Source organism: Chiroxiphia lanceolata, chromosome 13 (assembly GCF_009829145.1).
Source record: "Chiroxiphia lanceolata isolate bChiLan1 chromosome 13, bChiLan1.pri, whole genome shotgun sequence".
In the NCBI taxonomy this organism is placed as follows: domain Eukaryota; kingdom Metazoa; phylum Chordata; class Aves; order Passeriformes; family Pipridae; genus Chiroxiphia; species Chiroxiphia lanceolata.
In genome coordinates, this window is record NC_045649.1 from 5,646,356 (window position 1) to 5,673,150 (window position 26,795).

Genomic DNA, 26,795 nt, shown 5'->3' on the forward strand with positions numbered 1-26,795 from the left:
CTCTTTTCCTCCTCATCCTCCTGCTCCCAAATATAAACTGAGCTGCCCATGTCTGTGCCTCAGTTTATTCTCTGTGGAGAGCAGGGTAAAGGACTGAATGTCTTTGCTAAATAAAAAGCTGCCTTTTATTAGGAATCAGAAGCTGCTCCAAAATGCACAGATTTGCAATTACAGCTTTGTCCTGGGAGTGAGGATTCTAGAACCATTTGCTGACACAAATTTGCTCTGTGACCCAGGGAAATATTTAAATACTTTTTGCTTCATTTTTCTCCTGCTGCTACATAAATTTTTCAGTGTTGCATCTTACACCAGCTGATTTGTGCGTTCTGTTTAATCAGGCAATATAAAATTTTAGCCTTTTAGCTGTATGATGTGACTGAATGACTTTGCAAAGGATACATCAGATACTGGCCAGAAATTTTTTCAATTCTTTAGGTAATTTCTATCTTGCCATGACTTGCCTGTTGTTTTAGAATAGATTGAAACAGTTGGAAAATACTGTTCCAATACTAATTTGTATTCTGAGTGTTACTTAATATTGGAATTACTGACATACAGTTGTCTTGATGCAGGTGAATCAAAGTTTGCAGTGTCAAGTCCAATTCTGCTTCTATTTAAGATGATAATAAATCACCCACTGAGCTCTGCTGTGCACGTTGTGGTCTGTACTCTGAGCTGTTACAGCTTGTTTAAATTTCTAATGAAGACACAGAATAATATATGCTCACATTATGGCTTCATTACACAATGTAAAATGTCTGCAGGAAAACACATCCCGAGTCAATCATCAGTTGGAGAAGTTTTCTCTTCCACTGACTAGTACTCCATCACTTTGATACCTTCCAGGTAGGTTTTACATTCACCTCATGTCCTCAGTGTCTACAAAACAGCACAGAAAAATAAGCTGGTGCCCAATACCATTACAGTGGATGCTGTGAGAGCCCATATGGTGTTAGCTTCTGAAAAACAAATCACACCGAGAACCGCCGGAGACAAACAGGGACCTTTTCCAGTCCCTCTTGGAGGAAATGCTACACGAAAATATTGTAGGAGAGCAGCAATGCATGCTTTGTAAGAATGATAGCCAACAAATGAGCCTGGGATGGATTAATATTCGCAGCATTAATAAAAATTAAATTTTAATTACTGTTTAGTAAACCACATGTTTGATAGCTAATTCAAAATCAAAATTACGGTACTTAGAGCAAGTTTTTAGACCAAGAAATTATATCTTCTGCACAGTCAGCACACTCATGCTAATGTTTTAATATATGTATTAGGTAAACCTGACTGACACCTCCATTGCTCTTTTGCATGCATTAGATAGACAACTTTCTTATAAACAAATTTTTCATCTTTTGAGAAGCAGAACCTTTACCTGCAGGTCTAGAAAAACAAGTGGAAGTTCAATACCTCAGCAGGGTTGTGTTTTCATCAATTCTTAGAGCTTCATCAATTCTTAGAGCTTCATCAATTCTTAGAGCTTCCCCATGGCACACAAGGGGCACCCAGGCAGTTGGGAGGCAAAACTGTTTTTAAAACTGCATGTTCTTTCACGAAATGAAATCAAGGTATCTTTTTTGGTGACATATAAAGCAATATTCTCCTCAAATTATCAAAGGAATTATCTAGGCAGTGTTTTCCAGCTTGTCTGGCCTGATGTACATAAGGACACTTGTCACCTGTGAGGTGATACCCACCTAAAATTCATGAGTGCCCTGTCTTATATCACGGGTTCATCTATTGGAATCTGTATTTATCTATTGTAATTACTTAAAGTTCAGTGTTTGGTGCTTCCTTTTAGCACAGCAAAACCCTCAAAAACAATTACCAAGTAGAAAAAACGAAAGCAGCTCGTTGTCATGTCACCCTTCAACTTCAGTTCTAAGAATTTTCACTATTATAAATCTGATCAGGATTTTTCAAGATCCTTTGTTGTCAAGCCTCTTGCTAGGACAGATTAAAAAGAAACTGCTGGAAAGGAAGAAAACAAGAACAAAAAGCAGCTTCCCCAAGATGAGAAGGTGATATCCCAGCTGGACAGGAACAGCTTTGTTTTGTGATCTTGTGGTTTTTTACAGGGTCATTTGAAAAGTCAGTGCTTTGTTCTATGGCACTAGAACAAAAGACAACTAAACTAAAACAAGAGAAACATTCTATATGATATAAAATCTATCTGCATTTCAGAAGCTGTCAAAGTGAAAAATGAAACCACAAGCTTGGCCTTTAAAAATATTAATTCACTTTAGAGATGAAATGTAAAAGTGCTGGGAAAGAAGTAACCTTATCTTCAGGAAGAAGCAAGCAGGACTAAATCCCTATCGCTCTCCCTGGATCTCAGATGGCACTTTCATGCCACCCTTAAATCTAAAAAAGAATATAATCATCAGTTCTGGCCCCCATAAATCCCTGAAGCGTTTTTGCTGTATTATTAATGAGACAGTCATCAGATGTACTAACCTGGGCTTGAGGTATTCTGGTTTAAATGGAGTTATTTATCAGTTTTACTGAGTGATGTGGATTCAGCTCAGTGTTGACCTACAGCAGCATTTGGAATTACAGCCACATCCTATTGACAGCAGAAAGCACTGGCCATTAGGATGTCAAAAAAGTAATTGGTGATTATTCAGCTAATAAATTGTCAATATCCAGCTGTATCTAATGGACAGTTATCACATGCATTCACTAAAAGCCTATGTTTAACTATTCAGCAAAGCATAGTTTAAGGGGTTTAGGGATCATTCTGCCAATTTGACACTATTGATTCCATACAGCAAACTGACAAATCTGTGATCTTTGATCACAGCGAAACAATATCATAAATGAATATTTCTGTACTATTTCAAATGGTATCTTGATATTGATTTTGTCAAAATATATTGCAGATGTTTCTCAAAAATGAAGTGTCTTAATTTCCTATATTGGGCATCTAGGCTTGGCTTTATTTCGTAATCTACCTCATACCGGTGAAAAAAACCCCTCCACTAACACAGAAAGACTGAAGGAGGTAATAAAGCAGCTGTGCAAGTTTGCTGCTACAGTGGACTAGTTTTTAAACAGTTCATCTTCCATGGTTGTCACAAATAATTTCAAGTTCTTGAAATGGGTATAAACAACTTGCTGCCAGGTGCCTTCTCTTGTCCTCACGGAGTGCTCTGATTATTGGGTCTGTTGGTGTTGCTGGAGCTGCTGTTCCTGCTTCCCGAAGGAGCAGCAGCTCCTGGGATGGGGACAGGAGGGTTGGATCCTCTTCAGCTCTACTGCAAGTTTTTGCTTTCCCTCAGGCTGTGCAAGATTCAGTCTCTCTGGCTGGGGTTGGTATCTGCAGCTGAGCCTGGAGCTGTCCCTGTGTGGGATCCTGTGAATCCCACAGGGAGAAATCCATCAGAGACACTGTTTCAAGCCTCTCCAAATCAAGACTTGCCGTTAATTTTGCCCTTATGTTGCCTTAATCTATGCTAACTGATGAAGAAATTTAAATTTTCAACATAATAGGCCCAAGGCAAAACTTTTGTTCCATTAATATCTTTTTCTGAGATGACTGTTTAGTCAATGTAATTTGGATTTTCTAATTACTAATACCTTCAAATTTGAGAGGACAAATGATTCTTCTTGAAATACTTGCTAGGAGTTTTATTTTATTATTTTTCCAGTCATTTGGTGGGGGGTTTTTTGTTGTTGTTTTTTGCCATCTCACCTCCCATATGCCCCCAGTTTCTGCTCTTAGGCTGCCACCTGGTAGTGGAAGTGAACAGAAACCTGTTGGATAGATAGAGTAAGCCCATAGTGAAGAGTGCTTACAGCACAACCACTGCCAACCAAGAGGAATAGAGTCTTTAGTTTGTCTTTCACATCCATAAATAAACCTGCCATTTTTTTCCAAGGTTTAATTTTCCTTGCAGCTTGTTTTAATACTTCAGCCAAGTGGAAGTTCAATACAAGAGCATTATAATGAATATTTCCCATTGTTTTATTTCCCAGCACCATAACCAATGAGGCAAATAATCCATGGTCATTAAGCTTTCTATATAAAGAATTGGAAGGTACACAGAGCTTACAAAAGCATGAATAACAGAGATCTTTCCTCAGGCCCTCAGAGGTTGACACACACACACAGAGTATTTTTCAAGTGTGATGATCTCTTTTATATTAGAATATTTTTATTATTTCTTCAGGGAATAGTTGTGTGTCACTTGGCCATTGAGAAATTTAGAGCAAGTGGCTTAAGGATTTTCTTTTTTTATTTTTTTTCTCAATTGCAGTGAAGCTCAGGTGTTATCCTCCAGGTAAAGACCAAATAAAATATTCCAGCCATCTGAACACTTACACATCAAGCTTTGCATGATCATCAGAGAGCTCTGTCGCATCAGATAAAAAATAGCAATTAAATGGTAGAAACAAACTACTTCCTAGAGGCTTAGAGGATTTAGAGTCAGTCTCAGGAAAATAAACATGGGAATGTTGTCTCCTTAGATCTAATAAGCAAGGATCTACCTAAACCAAACTAGCCATGCAAATATCCCCAAAGCTTGTTGCTTTTAAAATTCTGAGGCAAATGTTCCAATTAGAGTCACTCAGTAACAAGCAGTCAGCAGCTGACCTGTGTGAAACCCTGACATCCCTGCTGCCTCCTAAGGTAATTAAACTTTTGATTTTACTGGAACACTCAGTAAAGATTAAAATATTCAAACAAGAAAACCACTGAAACTCAGAAACCCCAACCAGCAGAAACAAGGGGGACACCTGCTGTTTTCTTTCGCCATAAATGTTATATTTGTGGGGAACACGAATTTCCAAACTGTGGATTTTCAACCAGACAGGCCAACTGGCAAGGGAGGAAGTTGAGGGACACGTACATCAGCCATCAAGGAAATTATGCAAGTCATTATAAAAATAGGAAGGCAGTCTTAATCTTTTGATTTATGAGTGAAAGAGAGGAAGTGGTTAGAGTTTCAGGCTGGCAACTGGAACCCTCCCAATCTGCTTCGAAGTCTCCGAGTGATTTTCAGCATGACCTCAAGCCGTGCCATTTATCATTGTATCAATTAACCTGCCTGTGGGGGGTTGCTGCATCCAGTTAATGGGTGTTTGTGGTAGACATCAGGTTCGTCATGTAAAGGCCCGTTTCATTACTGTTGTCACTCTGCACACAAATAGATGACTTGCATGGTAGCACATTGCTCTGTCAGATTTTAAGAGTATGTCCTTTAATAGCTGAATCCTTACTGCAGTGCAAGGCTTGGGGGAAGAAGTCCTGCTAAAAAAGGCACTTATAAGGATGAAACCTTACTCTTTTTAAAGTTACTTGATGCATACTGTTATTTCCTAAAGGTGTTCATTGACATGAACCCATACAACGGCTTTCACGGGAGTTATTGAGGTAGGAGTAGTGAGTAGTTCACTGTGAGGGTGGATTTCTTTGTAGTCTTTCTCCTGCTCCCTTTTAGCCTGTAATCAAGAGATCTCATTTTATAATCATGAGCAAATTACATTTCCTGAAAACTTGTCTGCGTGGGGAAATGAGTGACTGGGAGAGCAGCACGTGAACTTCCGAGGCACTGGATCCCTCACACGAGCAGCCCGTGTGCAGTTCCAACAGAAAGGCAGGATTTGGAACATGCTGGATGTTGCTTCCCAAGGGGAACCAAAGCCATCCATTGCAGCAGGTCCCTTTGAAGGCAGGATTATATTTGGAGGTGCCTTTATTATTAGCCAATTGTTTCTGTGATTGGTGGCAGAAACACCACCAGTTACATTCACATCAAAGATTCCAAAGTATTTCTTTTCGTCCCTGGAGGGAGAGATTCTTTACCTTTGGTAAACAGGGCATCTCTAAATAAACTTTAAGGGCAGAATTCTCTGCTCTCTTAGTGTAGGGCTGGTTTTGGAGAGGTCGTGTTCCATCTAACAGAACGATCAGCTGCCTAGTTTCAATATGGATGGAGGAATGTCTCAGTTGTATAAAATTCTGGTTAAGACGTTTAGATTGTGTGGAACCATACCTCAAAAATATTGATTAAACTCAACATAAGCCTTCATTCTTCTAGGGCTCACCAAAAAATTCTTTGTAATTTACTGTTATTTGGAAGTGCTTTAAAAACTGTATATTTTCCTTTCCTAAGTGTATCATGAGGGAAAATTTCTCTTGTGAATTGTGCAGTATGGCCCAAATGATGAGGTGTTAGTTATCTCTGTGTGGGGACTGTTCAGTGCTCTATGAATTATCTGAATGCCTACTAAAATGGGTGCTGTTTGGCACTGCTTTTCACCACCTGGAATCAGAAACACTGAAAAAAAAGAATGTGTTTGATAAATTCTGTGGATATTATAAATCCATTTTACCTACTCTGTCCTATAAAACAAGACTAAACCTTAGGTCCGGGGGAAATCAGTGGAGTTCAAACTCATTATCCCTTGACATTCTTTTGTAGGTCCTGCTTCACACAAAACTCCCACATTTTTAGACAAATAAACAACTTTTCCCAGGCAAAGCTCCACTTACACCATATCCAGACTCAGCTGGAACAGTCTTCAGGCAGCCGAGTTCCTGTGGCACCGTTCTCATGGTCCCCATCCTGAGGCTCTGCCAACTCAACTGTTTATTAAGGAAAGATTTTCTGTTTCTTGGTCTTAATAGCTGAGTTCATTGCATTTCTGAGTCCCAGGGAAGTGCAGCACATCCATCCTGGGACACACTCTGCTCCAGGGCACGTTCAGACCTCACAGGCAGTTTTTAACACGTTGCATAAATCATCATTAGCTGAGAATTGTGCATTTGGTTCAGCATTTCCTTGTGGAACCTGGAAAGCTGCAGACAGTCTCACTCCCAGGGAGAGGTAACCTTGCTCAGTTTAGTCTCCCATCGTGATATCCCTCCTGACAGGAAGCACAGCTGAATGTCTGAGTTTCTTATTCAGTGCCTTTGAAATATTTTTGAAACAAGGATAGATACAGAGCAGGTGAAGCTCGGGGAGAGGGGGAATACTGGAAGATAACTGAATTCTTTCTTGATTATCTGTTGCCAGCCTTTGAATTCCCAGGGAGAGAAACCTAGCTGCTGATTTTTTTTATTCTGCTTTACTTTCATTTGTGTTCCACAGTTCTGCTTTCTAATGTTAACACATAACTAATACAAACTTTATTTAACATTTTCACCAGTAATTGCATTCCTGCTTTGATAAGCAGAATCTTACCAGGCTTAAGATGCTGAACATTTGACAAAGGCAGTAATTTTAGAAGTGTTTTCTCCATCTGTTTATTAAGCTAACTGTTTCACTTGTAGCTTCCCTTCCAGTTGGTTCTGTTTGTTGTAATGTTAACTCAGCATTTTCTACCTCTACAAATCTGTTTAACTAAAAGTGACCTAGATAGGCCTCTCAAAAAATTTCAATTTTACAGTTTTCTTGTGAAATTGACATTTCTTTGCTCCTTTTCTTCCTCTCTCAATAAAGTTTATGCAAATAACACTAAAATTTATAATAAGACTAATAGTTGTTAATCTCAGTTCAAATAGTGGATTTGTATTAAAACATAGTTTCAAATACTTCCATTGAGAGTGAGAAAGTGTATTGCTTTTAATACTTTCATTTCTGTGCTGGGTGTGTTAAGCTTGAATTGTCATTATGATTATACACCATAATTTTTAGTATTTGGTGTTAATTATATTTAAATCCCATTAGATCTACAGTTGCTGTGCCCACTTCAATTTCTATTTTACAAGAATGTTTTGAAGTAGTTCCAGCACATGGACCTGATCCTGCAGCTCTGGCTCATTTGTTGGTTTCAGTAGATTTATGCGGATAAATCAATTATGGGAATAAGATTTTCTTGGACTCAGTAGAGGTTGCAGGACATTCCAGAATGACAGATAGTCTCTGACCTGCAGAAAATTCAGGAATTAGATCTGGATCTGGTTGAGGTCACTACCAAATATCCTGTTGGTCCAAGGGGTGTTGAAGGACACCCTGAAATAAGAGGTGCAGGTTTCCCACGCTGCCCTGGTCCATATTCCAGACACACAGAAAATGCCAGTCTGTAGAGATTTGAAAAGGTGCCTCAGTCATTTATTTGGCATAATTGCAAACCTTTCTGAGATGTCAGACAGCAATAGGAAGTTACATTTCTCCACACATGTCTAAGATGTGCTGTGCTGAAGAGATTTTGACCCAGTTTTTTCCATGCTGTTAAAAGCTCTTGCCTCTCTCGTGGGCAAACTTGCTTATCAAAACATTTTGACTCTGGATAGGATTTGTCTGTATTGTAGTTCTGTGTGTGTCTTCTGCCATATGAGCTGTGCAAAAATGCCATGCTGGGGAATGCAGGGATGTGTGGATCCCCTCAGACACCCCTGCTCCTTGGATCAGGCCTCCAGGCAGATAGGAGGGAGCTGGCACCGCACTCTCTCTCCAGAGCAGATGGGTGTGGGTTTGGCAGGGCTGAGACAACCCAAATGCACAGTCTGAGAGCACACCATACCCACATGGAGCACAATGTGGAAGGGCTGCTCAGATCCACAGGCACAGCTCAGTACTTTGAAAAGTTCTTTTAATAACGTTATGGATGTCTCTTCCCAGTTCTTCAAAGGGCTCAGGTATTCTTTCCTCCCACTCCTTTTCTACTACCAGTGCCTCCCAGACCATTCTCCCCTTTGTTGGTTTTATTGCTTTTAGTCTACAAGAACTGCCTGGAAACAGGACTTCAAGTTTGCAAAACTCTTTCTTCATGGACTCTCTCCATTGTAGTTCCCTGACCTCTGCTCACCCCCACGTCCTCTCCTATCCCACCTCAGATATTCACCTCCCCTCTGTCTCTCTGTGATAGAGCTGTTTTTCACTTAATTGCAGTTTGTCCTTCTTTATTACAAAATAGTGGATATCTCTCGGTCATTAACTCTCATCTTTTTTTCCTTCTTAATTTTACAGATTAGCAATAATTTCTTTTGCTTTATGGTGTGTCTTGGGAATTCTCCTCAAGGAAAGTTGTATAAAAACCACTTTGTAGAGCAACAGGACTCCAGAAATTTCTGACGTTGAGTAGCATGAGCACAGCAGGGAAGTCAAGTTTATACTGTGGTATTATTTCTCCATTTTTGAGAGGAGAAATATGTATCCTATGTTTTCTGTCAAATATCTTATTGTTGCCCAAAAGCAACTATACTGCAGTACAAAATCTGCACAAGGCAGTGACAGACTAAGCCTGAAAGGGAGAATAACCTGTAAATCTTGGTTTGGTTGCAAGAAGACAAAGCCTGACTTAGGGATGATGGAGGAGCTGTTTGGTTGGTGTCTGTTCTTAGAAAATAAGCAGGATTGGGAAAGTTTAGCAGAAAGAGAACTTATTAACCAAAGCAGAAAGTATAGGACTTCCAAATAAGGCATTTAATTATTTTTTTTTGTGATGAAAGGGGGCTGATAAAAAGAGATATGTAAGAGTAAGAAAGAAAAGAATGTAATTGACTGGAGAAATTTTAAATGTAAAATTCCATTGTTCCGTCTTTCATCGGAACACAAACCCTATGGAGGGCTTGATTTTTCACCCCATAGTGTGATAAGCTTTTTGGTAAAACAGCAATAGTGTAATCGAAATCCATTTTGCATCATTTTCCCTTGGATGATTTAGAATTAGACCAATTTATATTCTGAGGGTATAACCCAATGAGAGTATAAATGCAACCACTAGAATTGTTTTTGTCCAGGAGCAAAGCTGGTATCATTTACTGATTCATTACACTCTCAGCAGGGTCCTCTGTTTCAAAAGCTACCTGGAATTATTACTGCCAACAGAACACTAAACCCTAAAATAAGATTTGCATAAAAAATTAAAGGAAAAATGATAATAGTGATTAAAAGTAACAGTTGAAGACTCTTTTGATTAGAATACCATGTTTAAAAGTGGTAAGTGCTTCAAATGGACATGGAGGCTTTCTTTTCCCCTCCAGCTCCAACTTCTAATGCACCTATTTAACTAGAATATTATGTTCCTGATAATATGCCTGAAATAATAGGCAGTGCTTCCATTAATATTTAACAATATAAACATCAGGCAAAGGTTGTACATCTGGAATCATAGAATATGCTTTTTGCATTAGGGTACTAATTTTAGAAATAACCTCTGTCTGCCCAGGCCTGCTGATGTATGGTTGTCATAGCAAGTCAATAATTGAGTTTTCTGGGCATTTTGACCACTGGTACAAATTTGCAAAGCAGATTACACAGCAGAAATAACAATTTCCATCCTGACCTTTATAACGTTGCTTTCTGTTGTGGGAATTAGAATGTTTATGGAGGGAAATATAATCTAAGTGTGCCTAATTTGTGAGAATGCGATTTCTGACGTTAACCCAGTAAGCTTCATTTTGATTCATTTGATAACAGATTATGTAGATTTGGCATTAGGCAGGTATCATAAAACTTATTATCTTTTATTACCTAGGCAGAGAATATTGGTTTAGGTGATTAGAAGTTGAAACTCAAAGAAAACTTTCATTTTCGGCTGCTGCACAAAGATCCTCAGGAAACCTGTTTCCCAGTGACCAGTCACAGACCTCAGCAAACAAATGGCCTTGTTCACATTCTTTAGGGTAAACTGGAAAGAGGAATAATGCCAAGGCATTGTAGATACTGAAATGCTGTTTGGGGGTAAGAATGAAGAACCTACTTGAAAAGCCTCTGCAAAATGTCCTTTCAGGTGGTTCATCAGTGTCTTGTGACCACCACGCTCTTGTGGTGTCCCAGCCTTTGGGAAGAATCAGGTGATTCCCAGGGCGTGTTCTCCAGATGAATTTCAGCTGCAGGAAGTCCACTTACCACACTCCCAGTGTCAGTGTAAATGATGGGAAAGTTCATTTCCAAAGGTCTGTCCTGGTCGGCGCTGAAGCAACAACGTTCACAGATCCTGTGTGGGCAGGTGGGCCAACAGCGCTCCCCGGGGCTGCTGTTGTCAGCTGGATGCATTTAAATGAACTTTTCTTGGCTGAACATCCAAGGGGATCTGCTGTTTGATGAAAAGGTGAAGAAAAGCTCTGTGTGGGTCTGTGGTGTCTTGGAATGACGAGGTAGATTAGTGCAAGTGTTGCACTGGAATCCAGGCAGGTCTCGGTGGTATAAACTTGATTAATCTAAATTCAACTCTGGTGAGATGATAGAGTGTTTGATGGCAGAAGATCATAAAATAATGAGCATTAGGTTTCCTGCAATGCATTCCTTCAAAAATGTGTTAATAAGTGCAGTCTGGGAGTACAGTGGCCTGTAGTATCAGGGTTTAAGCTGTGACATTGGTTTGCTGCTTGATTCAGAACTGGTTTTGTGAGACAAGAGAAATACTGAAAATAAGATTAGGGTGAACTGCTTCAAATTATCATAGAATGCCAGAATGGTTTGTGTTGGAAGGGACCTTAAAGATCATCTCATTCCAACCCCCCTGCCATGGGCAGGGACATCTTCCACTATCCCAGGTCGCTCCAAGCCCCATCCAACCTGGCCTTGGACACTTCCAGGGATGGGGCAGCCACAGCTTCTCTGGGCAACCTGTGCCAGGGCCTCCCCACGCCCACAGGGAAGAATTTCTTCCTAATGTCTAATCTAAATCTACCCTCCTTCAACATGAAGCCATTATCTTGTTCAGACCCACTTCTTGGCACCTTAAGAAGACAAAACTCCAGCAGTGTTCAATATCCTCCTCAAAGCCTGCAGGAAACACTTCAAGGCTTCTTCAGCCTAAATCAGACTCCAGGAGGAGCAAACTCAAGCATGAGAAACACTCTTGATCCTGAGCCTTTTGTTTCTTTGCTCAGGGAAAGATTCCCCTGGCTCAGGGCTGCAAATACAATGTGTGTTTATCAATGAGATCATTGATAACTGGCATTGGCTCCTGTCCACACGATTTAGGAAAGCAATTTGTTTCCAGTAAACAGAGGGGAGTGCTGACCAGCTGCATGTTATTGCTTTGGTATGAAATATTTATAGCATGGATTGATCCCCCTCCCCAGTGGGTTACAAGCCTCGAACTTCTCATTAGTTTCCGGGGTCTGTGTTGCACAAACACAGGCACACACCCCCTCTTGTGATTACTGATGAGCAGGATTTCCCTGATTCTTATGTGATTACACCTGCAACAAGGCAGGAGGTATCACCTTCATCCTCCTGTTTTGAAGAATTTGGGGACTTTTTTTCCAAGTGTGTGTTTTGGGACCATTGATTCCCAGTCTTTTGGTGTCACAATGACTTGGAAGGGCAGCCTCTTGCACTGAGTTCTGTCTTGGTTTGAATGCAAACCTAAGGGAACCTGCCAGTTTTACAAGAGGGACAAGCATCTTATGGCATTAAAGCATATGTGCATGTTCCTTCATAAACTTGGGGGTTAAAGCTTAATAAATGTGTCAATAAACCTGGGAAGTCCATTTAAAGTCAGTGGAGCTGTGCTGATTTATGTTGGCCTGAGAATCCTTTCAAGCTTGAATACTTTTGGGGTTGCTCATGATTTTTTCTCTCTAAGTTACAGCAGAGCACCTCAGCTCATCACTGTACTGATCCATATTATCTGACCTTCACACCCTCCATATACTTAGGGAATTTTTGGCAGAGGGATTTTTATAGAGATATTTGAAAAGCTGTCTCTACTAAAAACCATTTTAGGTTACTGTGTAGGAGAAACTTGTCTCTCCTTTTATGTTTTTGGATTTAAATAGACTCATTTCTACCTATGGCAGGGACTAGGAATGATTTGATAATTTGCAACTAATAATTTATTAGAACAACTTTGCCCTCCTTTCTCCTCACAAATTGTCTGCAAACAGATTGTACAACTCTAATATGTTAATGGCTGAAAATTATTTGGCCATTTTTTCAGCAAATACCTTTTGGCCTGCAGATTATTTGAATTGCAAATCACGACGGTTAAAATGAAATATGTAATTAACACTGCAAATAAAGCTGATTGGGTGTTACAGGAGATCAGTTTTTATGGAAATATATTGTTTTGCCAAAGTGAGCGTTTGTTACAGAAACACAGTGATTTGAAAAAAAAAAAATCCCACAACTTTATTGGAATAAATATCTGTAATTTAGAAGGGAATTCTTGAGTACTCCTTTCAGGTTTTACTGGCCAAGACAACCAGGTTGAATGTCCTGTTGAGAAAATAGAACTGAATCTTACCTTCCCACATCCAGCCAGGTGTGCTGATGCAGACACTTATTTATTCCAAGACACAGTTCTTTTTATATTCTCTGTTCAAACTCTTACCTTTGTAAAAATAATTACGTATAAATTGGCAGAATTTAAGGTAGTTTTAATCTCTTTAGAAGTGTATTAATGAGGGCTGGGGAGAACAGTGGTTCTGTCAATGAGACTCTTAATGTCTCTAACCACGTATTCTAATTTTAATGAAAAAGCCCTTGAGATTTTTTTTGTTTACTGGCATTTTTACGGTGTTCAATATGCAGCCTTGGAAAATGTTAAGCAAGAGGGAAACTATTTGCCACTCAGCCCATCAGTGTGGTGAACAGTGACAGAACCTGAGGGAATGGCCTGAAGTTGTGTCAGAGGAGGTTTAGGTTGGATATTACAAAGAGGTTCTTCCCCCAGAGGGTGGTTGGGCACTGAACAGGCTCCCCAGGGCACACAGAGCTCAAGGAGCATTTGGATACTCTTAGGGTGTGACTCTTGAGGATGGTCCCATGCAGGGCTAAGGGTTGGACTTGATGGTCCTTGTGGGTCCTTTTCAACTCAGCATATTCTGTGATTCTGTGATAAATAGTTTTTATCTTAGTGCAATTAATTGATGGGAATAACATAAAGTGTTTTCTACCCAGCATCAAAAATTGGAGTATAAACACTGGTAGGTGTCCAGTCAGCAAGGAAGAGAAGTAATGCCAGGGTACCATGGTAAAATATCAGGCCAGGAGAACACTTGGGGCTTCGTGTACAGGTTCTCCTTGGTGCAAGCACTGGGAAAGGGGAATTCCACGAGGAACATGCAGCACACGGGACGCTGTGTGTGATTTCCGTGGTTGATGTCCCAGACTGTGGCTGCAGGAAGGGCAGGAAAACTGTAACATGCTCCTCCTTCTCCTGAGGGAAGTCAGGTCTAACAAGGGTGATTATGTGTGTTCTCTAAACTCAGCACAACCTCTGGAAGGGCCCAGCAGCAATGACAGAGTCAACATGTCAACACAAAGGGAATGTTTGCACATATCAGGGCCTATATTTGCATATAGACCATCATGTAGTTGTCTTTTCTTTAATCCAGCCCATTACTGGGGAGCAGAGACTCCCCACAGCTATTGTCTGCTGCTGACAGAGGGTTTGAGTGAGATGAGTGTGGTTGTTGTACTCCTGGCACCTCTGAGTGTGGAATAATAGCAGAGTGATTAAATGGTCTAAAATAAGCAAAAGAAGTTGCCTAATAATTGATGCTTTCACACTGGAGTGAAAGATTTCTGTGCTGCTGTTTAATTGTGAGGAACAACTGAGGGTTTTTTTCCCCCCCCCCAAAAAAAAAAGAAAAAGAAATTACATACCTTGGTGCAGAAGGAAAGCTGAAACATAGCTTGTGTTTTAAAAAGGAAAGTGTGATTTAAGAATGTTTGACAGCAAGTATTTTCTTTGGGACATTGTGATTCTTGTTCTTGCCTGCTATTAAAAATTATTATAGTACTTTATGCTTCTAGCAGAGCTGACATGGAAAATTATTCTTTTCCCAAACCACGAGCATCTAGTGAGTAGCTGCTGCAGATCAACATGCCTCTCTGTTTCAAAGGGATTATACTCAGGGAAATATATTTTGACTGGTAAAAGTCAGTGTAGGGGTACTAACTTGAGTGCTTTATATATTTTATGCGTTTTTTTCTTTAGAATACTGAATATTTGCTCTCTTCCCTCCACCTATTTTTGGCAGAAGCCTAACTAACAATAATAATTTAAGGGGAAATATCTCCAGCTAAACCCAAGCTTCAGTCACTGTTCTGTCCTAGGGATTGGTGATCTCTGCCCAAGGAGAAATTCTTATTCATAACCTTCTTATATAAGGAAGCTCCCTTGAGTGGTGTTATTATATATCCAAGAGCCAAGATGCACTTGTGTGTTCAGTGAGGGCGTGAGCAGTCAGCAAATAGTTTTTCTCTGCAGTTTTCTAATATTTCTCAAAGGAAAGCTTGTCACCACACCATGGCTGACAGCCTTCTCCAAGATGATATCAATTCAATGGCAACTCTAAATCCTAATTTGTGTGCCAGTCAAAACTGGTAATTTTACACAGACTATTGGAAACAGTTCCTGTATTTCCATGTAACATTAATAACCACATATACCAGTCCTACAGTTATGTCAGCATTAGGAAGAATGAAAGTCCTGATCCTGTACATCCTATGTATTAAATAGTTACAGATTTCCTCATGATGGAAAACAAATATCTCTGGCCAGGGAACCTATTTGTAAAAAGCACTTTAGAGTAATTTCTTTTTTTTTTGTTTAATGGCTGCTGCTGAAGGAGAAAATTTAGTCTTCCTTTTCCTTCCAAACGTACCTATGTCTCCCATGGGTAGTAAATAGATATTGATTTTCTTCATAAGAGAAGTACATTATTACAGTGATTAAACTGTAGACCTTCCTTTATGATATAAAAAAAAAAATTGGAAATTGGTGAGCTAAAGAGGATTTATGTTACAAAATTGTTTGGGGTTTTGTATTCATCAAACTGTAATTCAAGCTCTAAATGCAAAGCCTCTGTGCATATTGCCCTTTTTATGCAGCGGTAATTGGCATATAAAATAAATGCTGATATTATAATTATCAAAGCATTATATCTGTTAGAGCTGTTAGTAGTCACATTACTTCATTTTTTAATTTTACATTTGTCAAAATCCTGACAAGCATACTCTGGGATAATGTTAGATTCAATATTGAGATTGTTACTCAACAAGAACATTGATTATGTCTTAATAGGACACATTCAGTATGCATTTTATGCAATTATCATCTTAAATGAACACAAGCTTTTATTTAGCACGCACTGAAAATATTTAAATCCTAAGAATTTTTCTTTCTGGTTAGCATTATATTATAAAGTCATTAGTACAAATATGATATGGCAGCACACCACTGATACAGTATTATGCATGAATACATAATTTATAAACAGAATTATAAATAGAAGTGTTGAGGCATTTTTACATCACTACAGAAATACTAATATACACGAAATGGTAAGAAAACTCTTCATTGATAATTAATATTAAGATAGGCCTGAAAGGATACTTGAAATCCTTGTAAGGATTTTGAATGGTCTGTATGTTATTTGCTTCCCAAACACTGTTTTGATCTTAACAATCGAGCACTTTCTGTGAATTTGGGAATTTCTATTCTCCCCAAGTTTTTTTGGGGGTGAGGCCCGAGCACTAAATGAAGGTTTGGGTGCTGTGATACTGTGTGTGCCCCCTTTGGGACGTGCAATTCCTGGGTGTCCCACAGTGACAGGAGAGCACTGCAGGAAAACCTTGTTTTAAATGCTTCATGGGGGACACCCAGCCAGGAGGGAACTCTGGAGAGATGGATTCTGGAGTCCTGCTCTTGACAGACTTGTAATCATCCAAGTAGTTCCACTGGTTTCCATCTTGCATTTTGGGTCCCACTGTACTGACAATGATGTAAATTCCAATGGAATTTAAACGTGGATGTCCTACAGCCTTGAGGTGATAGCCAGAACCAAGACTTAGGCTTGGACTGTTGCTGCTGGTGGTGTGAAATACTAGCCAGGGCTTACTTCTTTTCAGTCACTGCTAGTTTTTTATTGTATCTGTAGGAAATATTAGAAGATTCAAACTCAGCAGAAAACCATCATCATCTGCTTTCATTCAGCATTACCTAAAAGAACTCCCTGGGTTTGTTCCACCTGTGTGTGTCTGCACTGAACTGTTTATTTCCCTCTGTTGGGATTAGATCCTGCTGGCTTTGGCAGGAAACTAAACCCTGGAAAAGTGCCTTTTCTGGCCTCTCCTTGTTTTCTGGTGCTGAACCAGTTATGTCAGGGCAGCAGGGGAGGGAAACCTGGTTGGAATGTTAACACTGGTGGGAATGGCAGTGGGTGGACCTTTGAAGCAAAGCACTCAGGACACAGCTCACCTCCTTGGCAAAGCACACAGTTTGGCAGTGTCACCCCTGCCATGGCTAAATGACAAGAGTGAAAATTTATGGGGAAAGGAATGGTTCTCCTGCTGTAATTATACAAACCCTCCCAGCAGCATTGCACTCCACGAAGTCACAGTTGATAAATAATAAGCCACACAAACAGTGACTTGATGTTCATTAATTAAAATAATCTATTCTCCTTTTTAGCTGTAGATCCCACTCGTTGAGGGTTGGGGTGTATTTCTATGGCCAATATCTCACTATCCAAATGGTACTGGATTGTTTTTACAGGAGTGTCCTTCAGGGTTTAGGTCACTTAGCAGCAGACCTGGGTTAAGTGATAGGCAGTGACAAGGTGGGACAAGAGTCTGAGCCACCGGGGGGGTCCCAAATGCTGCCAGTTGTGGGTGCTGCATTTATCCCTCCCCTGCAGGGAGAGGAGAGGATGGAGATGGCAGGGATGGAGAAAGCGAAGGAAGGCTCCACTGCTCCCATCCAGGAGCACTCATTCCTCAAAAGATGGGAGCAAAAACAGGGAAAAGATCGTGCTGGGGTCAAAGGTGTGAGCCTTGGGAAAAGGGAAAAGATGAGGAGGTGCCATGAGAGCTTTCAGTGCAGCCCCAGCCCCGGGGGAGGGCCCAGCACGGACCCTCCACTGAGGCATCAGCTGAGGGAGGGGGTTGGTGGGAGCACAGGGATCCAGGCTCTGTCCACAGATCCCAGGATTTGCCAGCACCCTGGGAAATCACACAGACCCAAATAATTGCTACGAGTGCCTGAATTAGCTGGGCTAAAAGTACAAGAATTGCCAAAAAGTCCTTTACATGGTACCTCCTGGTATGAAGAGGGCATCTGACGGGAACCTGCCTCTGCTCTGGGTTTTGGATCTTTGAGGAGCTTCTTTCTCTAACAAAGCAAATATTTGGGGATAGCACTAGATGTAGGAAGTGCTGCATAGCAGGGAAGTGTGAAGTATTTTTAATGATATGAAATACTACTCAAAATTCAATGTTTTCCACATTTCATTGCAAGCTTAAACATTGGACTCCTGTCACAGACATTTCTGCTGCAGTACATGCAATTTCTAGAATAAATAGGCTTGCTTTCAGTAGAAAATGGGACGGTTTTCAAAGGAAAAAAGGCCAATTTGTGAGTAAAAATGGGCCTCTTTCTGGGCAGAGGCTTATAAACATGAAGTGATAAATGGCTTTGCAAGTTTTCCATACAATAATAACAATTTCCTAATCAATGTAAAACTTGCAGGTAAGGGAGGGGAGAGGAGCTTCCTTGAGGTTTAAATACATTGAATGCATTTTAGAAAATAAATATATGAAAACAGTAAATTTTGTTCCACTCCATAATGTGAGTTTGTGTTGGAGACATGTCCGTAATATTTCTTTGCGTGCATTTTTATGATGTTATAAATCAAATTCCTGTTCTTGGTTTGCTGCCTTCTGAGATGAATTTCATGGAATAATGTTGCAAGACTTAAGGAAATACATTTTTTAGGATCCCATGTGTTGCAGTGGCATCTGATTTTCTAGTAGTCCATACGTCTTTAGAACAAAATACATCTTCTGGCTTGACTTATTGATTTTACATGTAAATATATTGCTTCATAATAGCTGATCTGATGAGCAACTCGTGGGGTTGCTTCTCTCATGGCCTAAAAATGCTTCAAAATCTAAGGAGTTGGGATCTCCTTCTTGCACATGCTCCAAAAAAAATATGGTGTGATGTGCCCAGGAAAACACGTAATGCAAAATGCACTATTGAGGGAATGCTTTCAAACCACTTGGCTACAGAGACTGTGTGACCTGAGAGGTCGCTTTGCTGAGCTGTCTCCCCGCTAATTCCCTGGAAAGGTGTTAGATAAAGGACACAGGATGAGTGATGTCAAAGATGTGCATCCTGGTTCTTGCAGGCACAGTTGGCTCAGGGATCTGGTCTGAGCATCGTTCTGTCACTTTGCCCCAAGGATCCAGAGGAGCTTTTATTGTTCAGGGGAGGTTTGAATAAACATTCCTGAGCACATGAGATGTTCCTACTGTGCAGTTTTGAAGGTGACTGCAGCACTTCCCAACTGTGCTCTCTGCTGATGGTGCAGCACACGTGGCCTTAGGGCAGATGGTCCCATGTGAGGCAGCCATACAAAATCCATTTTAATGAGGTGCCCAGCCTTGTCTCCAGTGCATCCATGTCAGCACTCCCTTTGAGTTCATGGGAGCAGGTTCTGATCCTGATAATTGCCCACTTTGATGGAGCTGTTACTGACACATCCATGGTCCAGCTTGCAAACAGATGTGCTTTGATCTCTGAGGTGAGGGGGGACAATTCCAAATGCTGTCACATTCCCATTGCAGAACTGTGACCACAGGTGTTTTTATTTTTTTCCAAGTTACAGCTGTTTTGGGGGGAGGAAATTAAGGATGGCTTTTGCTCTGGACCTGTGCTGTCTGGTTCCACAGCAGGGAGGCAGCCAGACAGGTACCCATGGCACCAAAATCAGAGATCTTCCATGTCAGTCATTGATGTTACTCTGTGCATTTGCTTTGGGCAACAACTGCCAGTCCCTACCCGTTTTAGAAACTGCTTTTTTGTTTCTTCCAGTGAAGCAAACTTGGATTACCAGTCTAAATGCTAATACACAGAATGAATGGGATTTAATAGAGCGAATTTATATGTAGATTGTGACATTAGTATTTAATTATGTACCCATCATAACACTGATGAAGCAAGCTGCTAAATATTGGTGCACTGAAGGTAGAGCTTACTCGTAAAGAGCAAGGATATTTTAATTTCTTGCCTCTTTCCTAATCTTCTTAAATAACAGGATAAATTAGGTACTGTTTACCAATATTCACCTTCATGCTGTATAGCAAATGAGGGCTGCAGAGTAGCAGCTGAAGCTCCTGCAAAGCTGTGCTGCTGTTTTGGTAAAACAGTGTGATAACAGATCTGTTTCTATGCTATGTTTTATCAGGCCAAATAAAGTTTGAGAATTTTTAAATATATTATTTTAATATGAATTAAAAGTAGTATGTTATCTGTGTGAGGTTTGTTTGGGTTTTTTTTAACCTTTCCCTTTCTGTTCTTTTTTTTCAGACTATGGAAAGCCCAAAATACGAGCTGGTTATAGAAGCCAAGGATATGGGGGGTCTTGACGTGGGACTGACTGGCACAGCAACCGCCACCATTCTTATTGACGACAAAAATGACCATCCCCCAGAATTTACCAAGAAGGAGGTAAGAGTTTGCCATCTGTGCTCTGCAAAACGGTGCAAGCAATTGTAATTAACTCGTTTCTAAATATAAAACTGTTCCTTAAGGAAAGGAAAGACTTCCAGACGTGTTTTTAGCTCAGTGTGACAGACTTTCCCGGAGCTGCTCTTTTCTGGTTTTTTACCTCAGTAAATCTGTTTGCGTCGTTTCCAAATCAAAGTGCAACCACGAGGTAACAATTTGTGTCAAGGGATGCCATTCAGAGGTTGGCTGGCAGGGTGAAAAACTGTAAAATAAATTTGCTGGTGGTAACTTTCTCCTTTTTCTCCTGTAGGGGAAAATAACAAGTTCTCTTTCCCTACATTCTAGCTCAGGGCTTCCATGGTCAGGACCGGGGATGAAAGCAGCACGTTTTTTCCCTATCTCCAGCACTTCCCCTGTGAGCCAGCAAGTGTTGGGAGCTCTGTAATTAAAACCCTAGTCCTGAAAGCTTTAAATTTAACCTACAGGTAGAATTTGCACTGAAAGTTGTTTCCCTGCAAATTGAATTCCACTGAAGAATGCTGGAAAGCCTGATAAAACCCAAAGCAAAGGTATTCCCTGACTACAGGGGATGTAATAATAGTGCCACAGTAACTCAGGCAAAACATCTGCCAAATTTCATGCCCTCCTCACCCTGTTCCCTTCCTTCCCCTACATTTATTATTAGTCTGACACTTATTTTTTTATTTTTTTTTTTTTTTTTTTACTTCTGGTACCTGGAGGGAATGGGAAAGTTTCAAAAGTTTTACCTCGTTTGGATTTTGCTATAAAAGTTTTCTAGGGCTCTGCAGATTTTTAAGGAATATTCCCAAAAGATGAGAAGTAAGCATGAGGGATGCTGATTTGAAGGTACTTGTGGAAAAAGAAAAGGAAAGCCTGTAGAATTCTTGTAGTAGGCTGTAGAAATCTTGCTTTTTTTTCCTTAAGGTTTTACCTTTTCAACATTTTTTTTTTTTGCTGGGCAAATATTAGCAATTTGACAACAGATTATTTTGAAAAAAATTACTGCTATTTTATTTGAATGATTATTATAAATGCAAAGTGAATACCACATTAAAGCATGGCAGAGAAGGGTTATTAAAAAAAAAAAGGAAGAAGAAATTAGAAACAATGACAATTTTACCAAGAGGAATATTAATTTTCACTAATCAGTGGCAATAGTTATAATTACTTTAGTCAAATGCTTTGGCAAGAGTGTTTCAGTCACCTAAAAAGCATTATGGAGAGCCTGATCCAAACCTTTTAAGTACAGAGGTGACAGTTAAGTGACTTTAATCAAGCAATTAATTGCCTTAAACTTTAGATCAGGTTTTTAATGCTCTGTTTCCTGACTACCAATACTTAAAATATATTTAAAATATTGTATTATTTGGCCTTCCGGGACATAACAATGTCCAAAATAACTCAGTGTATTTAGAAATAGGAATTTATTGGATTAATGAATATTGATAGCAATTCATGAGAGCCACAGTCCACCCACTTGAATTTCCAAAGTTGAAGATTTCTTCTCTTGGACAAATCTTTCTATATATCTCTCAATAGAATTCTTTTCAAGAAATCTTTCTATAATTTTATGTCCTATTTGATTTAGTAGTTTGGTAATTTGGGCAAGCATGTTAAAAACCTCGTGTGTCTGCTTAGGCACAAATGTACTGTTAGTATCTATTTCTGTGGAAATGAATGCTTATAAATGAAATGTTTATAAATTCAGTTCAGTCAGTGGCAGTAAAAGGGTCTCTGTACCCTTGAAATGTTGGGGGGCTTAGCATAGAAATAAAATAGGTGTGAGGAGGCAGCACTATCTAGTTTTCTTTCTGGTCTTAGACATTCTTCTTGCAGTTTATAGTTTCCATAGAGACATATATGTATATATATATTTTATGGTTTGGCATGGGTTTGAACCTTTCACTATTTAGAGATGTTAATGACCTCAGAAATCTTCCCTCTGCCTTGAGAGGTGATATTCTTATCCCATGAATAAGGCAGGAAAAATCTGTCTTTAGATGTATGATGCCAGGCCCTTTTGGAAACAGATGTTCTATATAAAAGAAATAGTGTAAGAGGTGTCTATTAATTGAGCCAGTGACACTTTGTTTGGTTTATTGCCTTAAGTGCTTAGTTATTGTATTTTAATACCAGTTGCATACCACAGGCTGCAATACTATTGATTTGGATTAGAGTTGAAAGGAGAAGGCACATTCTACAAGATAACTTTTGAAGTGGAAAGCTCAACTTCAGTAAACCTGAAGGTTTGATTTCAGAGTGCATTTTCTTCTCTTTGCTTTGAGATTGGCTGCTTTAGGCCTGGGTTCTTATGGTATTGACATGTTTTCCCAGTCAATTTCCTTCTCTCTAAAGATCCTTTTTCTCAACATGTTTTTCCCTTTTATTAAACACTTATTTAGTGCTCTGTGTTTCCGTCTGACAGCATAATTTCTACATACAATAGCTCTGCCTTTATTTATCATGTGCTGTTGATGTAGCTCATTTAAACCAAGTTTTCAGTGTGTTCTCTTACTCTGTGAGTACAGGGGCCAAATTCATTCCTGATTTGACAGTGAAAGGAATGAAATCAGGAGAGCTGGATTTGCTCAAAAGTCTGGACCCTGTGTAGGTCCAACACTGGGTACCCCAGAGAGTGCAGTAATAGGTGATTTGAATCTTATTAAAGATATATATGATTACAAAACAACAGAAGTTTAGTGATTTTACACATCCTTCTCCAACGTCGAAAATTTCTATATTTCTATATACTTCTATTTCCAAGAAGTCTCACATGTGCCAACAGATATCTGGTTCCTCAGTGCAAGGCAATCTCAACCATGGCTGAACATGTCTCTGTTTATTGAAGATGAGTTTTATCTTTTAACACTTGACCAATTTCTCCCACATTTTTCCTCAGAAACACTATTATGAATCTACCCCTAAGCAATGACACACTCTGTGTACTGCTTACTGTGTCTATTCTTTGGAGACTGGGTTCTTAAACACTTATTAAAAATGCTTTATTTGAGTTTTTTAGAAAGAATCATAGAATCCCAGAATGGTTTGGGTTGGAAGGGACCTTAAAGCTCATCTAGTTCTACCCCCTGCCCTGGGCAGGGACACCTTCCACTATCCCAGGTTGCTCCAAGCCCCATCCAACCTGGCCTTGGACACTTCCAGGGATGGGGCAGCCACAGTTTCCCTGGGCAACCTGTGCCAGGGCCTCCCCACCCTCACAGGGAAGAATTTCCTCCTAATATCCAATATAAACCTGCCCTACTTCAGCTGAAGGCCATTCCCCCTTGCTCCAGCACTACTTTCTCTTATAAAAGAGTCCCTCGGCAGCTTTCTCATAATCCCTTTTTAAACACTGGAAGGGGCTCTGAGTTTCCCAGAGCCTTCCCTTCCCCAGGCTGAACAGCCCCAGCTCTCTCAGACTGCCTTCATAGGAGAGGTGTTCCAGCCCTCTGATCAACTTGGTGGCCTCCTTTGGACTCACTCCAACATATCCAGATCTCTCTTGTGTTGGGAAAAGCCTAAACACTCCTTTGTTGCTGTGCCCCGTTCGGCAGCAGCTTCTCTTGGATTTCTGTAGATCGTGTTGGAAGAAGGGGGTGTTTCAGGTGGTTGTTGTTCCAGGTGGTTGTTGTTCCAGGTGGTTGTTGTTCCAGGTGGTTGTTGTTCCAGGTGGTTGTTGTTCCAGGACACAATCCCAGAAGAAGCTGAGCAGCCTGGCTGTGATCCAGCACAGCACTTCCATTAACTCCAGAGGAGCACTTTAAGCCCATGAGGCTGTCAGTGTGTGTCAGGCACTTGGATGGGTTAATATCTGAAACACTGCTCTGGGGGATTCAGCCCAGTTAATTATTTTGTTACTGCCCCATCACTCTACACACTCCCAAAATATCTGCCTTGTTCTATTTCACATATACCTTACAGCTAATAATGGGCTTGAGCAGTGTAAAAATCCATTCAGGTGTGCAAACAGTACCCTGTTCCCTCCAGGGGGTTAAATAATTTCATTCTTAATGCCTAAAAGAGCAATGTTTTAAGAGTTCCTCCAAAAATCCCAAGTGAAGTAAAAAGGTCTACCTTTTAAAAGGTCACGGTGGCTGGGATATTGTGCCAAATTTAAATTATAGAGACTGAAAATAGAGATGCTTGTAAAGTTAGTGTCCCCTTTTTAAAATTTACAACCCTATTTCTGTAATAGGAAAGAGTTTTTAAATTAATTTTGTGAATTATTACCGAATGCAGCATTTTGTATCACAAAGAGTAATTTGGCCTTTCCTTTCCAGCAGGTCAAATTTTGTTCAGCAGCAAAGGATTACTTAAGTGTAGGTAAGGAATGAAGCAGAGCAAGGAGCAGGAGTTGATCATTCTGGAAAATCTGGCCTGCATACTGCAGGATATCCCAGCTAGGTGGGAATGACAGACTGAGGAAACATTAATGGTGCTGAGTCTTGTTTTTATACCTAGAACATTAACAAAAATGAGAATTTTTTTCTTGTGTCCCTGTGACAATGGGTGACAAACCACTGTAGTGTTGTCTGCCTGCAAACCAGTCATTTTAGCCTATAGTTATATGTTATATATTACAGTGTCCCTGTGGTTGTAGAGGGATGAAAAATTAACACTGTGGCATCTGCTGAAAGCCACGAGCAGGCAAACACTCCTCTTCTGTCTGTTCCTGTAGGTTCTTCCAGATGTTCCCTAAGACCTAGGGGAGGGAGGAAAAAAACATTGTTTTAACATGAGAAAGATATGGACTTGACCCCCTCCTGTCTATTCTTCCTTCTCCAAAAAATAGTCCAATGAATCCTTCTTATGCCACTCAGACTGCAGAGCATATGCTCAAAAATGAGATTCTTCTGAATATATTTGCCTTTTTATTCTGTCCTGTATTTTTAAATCTTCCATTTTAGCTCTTTAATACGTTACTTTTTCCTTAATATCAGATATATTGTCTTTCCTTAGCAAATGCTATCAGGTACTGGAGAGAAGAATGCAGTAATGTGGCTTAAGGGGATGATTTTTCTACAGTCCCCCTTGTTCTTGCATCTCTCCTTTGCCACAGATTTGGGACAGCAGCCCATCCCTAGTCATGCATTGAAAAGTGGGACTTGTCAGAGTGTTCTCACTTGCATATAAGAAAGAGAGACCTTGTTTGTTCAGGGAATAGTCATTCTTGACACAATTCCTCTTTGTACCACTTCCATCCTCTCCTTCAATTTCCTCCATTTCTGGGACAAAGAAATGCAAAATACAAATAATTCTGTCACATCGGGGAGAATAAGAATGGGGAAAATATGTTTTCCTGGTATAGATTTTTTTGAATCTATGTTCTTAGAAATGACTTTTCCAGATAAATGAAGAAGCTTGCCTCCTGTGAACAGAATAAAATTCATGTAATTTGACAAAACATTACCACAGTGAGATTTGAGATATACTAGTGCTGAGTCTTAAGTGAAAAATATGATTTTCTCACATTTTGAATACCAACTGATAAATGGTTTATAAAGGGGTAATAAATGACTAATGTGTGCTTTAATAAATGATTCATCAGTTCCTACAGAGACCTGTAAGTGAATAGGTTGCTTGTCACCATGATTTATGATGACTTCCAGCACTGTCTTCTGACTCAGTTGTGTTACCCACTGGGGCAAACCAGCCCCTGGAGGACAATATGTATCTCCTTCTGCTCGTGGTTCAAAGAGGATATGAGACTTTCACAGCACCATCTGGAGAGATTTATTTTTCAGCTCAGGCTGTTGAGAAACAGGCTTGTAGCTCTGAAAGTCCCTGCCTTAATTCTTGGGATTGGCTAAACCATATTGAGGAGCAAAGACTGAGCTAAAAGCAATTGTAAGGTTACTCCAGGCTCTTTTTTCCATGCCTCTTTTACAAAAATGTCTCTCTCAGACATGATACTCTTTATTTTCTGTGGTAGACACACCTTACCAACGCAGGCCAGATTTGTCCATTCACTTGGCACGTTTAAAAACAGATCTCACCTCCCCTTCTTCTGTGCTCTGAAAGTCAACCCTGGTCCTTAGAGGGAAAGGTCTTACAAGGAAAATTGTGCCCTTTGGGATCCCTAATTAATCTTATTCCTTTCTCTGTGGGTTTTACCATTGAGCTGGAGCTGGATTCTTCCCATGTCACGTAGTGTTCTCTGCTGCTGGATGTTGGAAGGGCAGACAACTGAGCTGAGGTGCTTGAGCAGCAAAAGCAGATCTGAGCAGATGAGAAGAAGCCATTGCCAGCTGACAGTTAAGAAAAAGAGTTTTACTCTGGCCTAAATGTTATAGGAGCCTGAAATTCTGAAATTCTAGCAGCCTGTTCAAACTGGAGCAGACAGTCAGATTTGTCACGAGAAATAGTTTTGTGGAAGGGATAAAACCCTTTCAGCAAAATCACACAAA

The 26,795-nt window shown here is 40.0% G+C and overlaps 1 protein-coding gene across 2 annotated transcripts in view; it reads left to right on the plus strand.

Moving 5' to 3' along the window:
• Nucleotides 1-26,795, plus strand: part of CDH13 (cadherin 13) — a 446,174-nt gene that overhangs the window by 337,489 nt on the left and 81,890 nt on the right. For both annotated transcript variants that reach the window (XM_032701054.1, XM_032701055.1), the window contains exon 8: nucleotides 20,227-20,367. In XM_032701054.1, coding sequence (XP_032556945.1) covers nucleotides 20,227-20,367 — 141 coding nt within the window. The remainder of the gene's footprint in view (nucleotides 1-20,226; nucleotides 20,368-26,795) is intronic.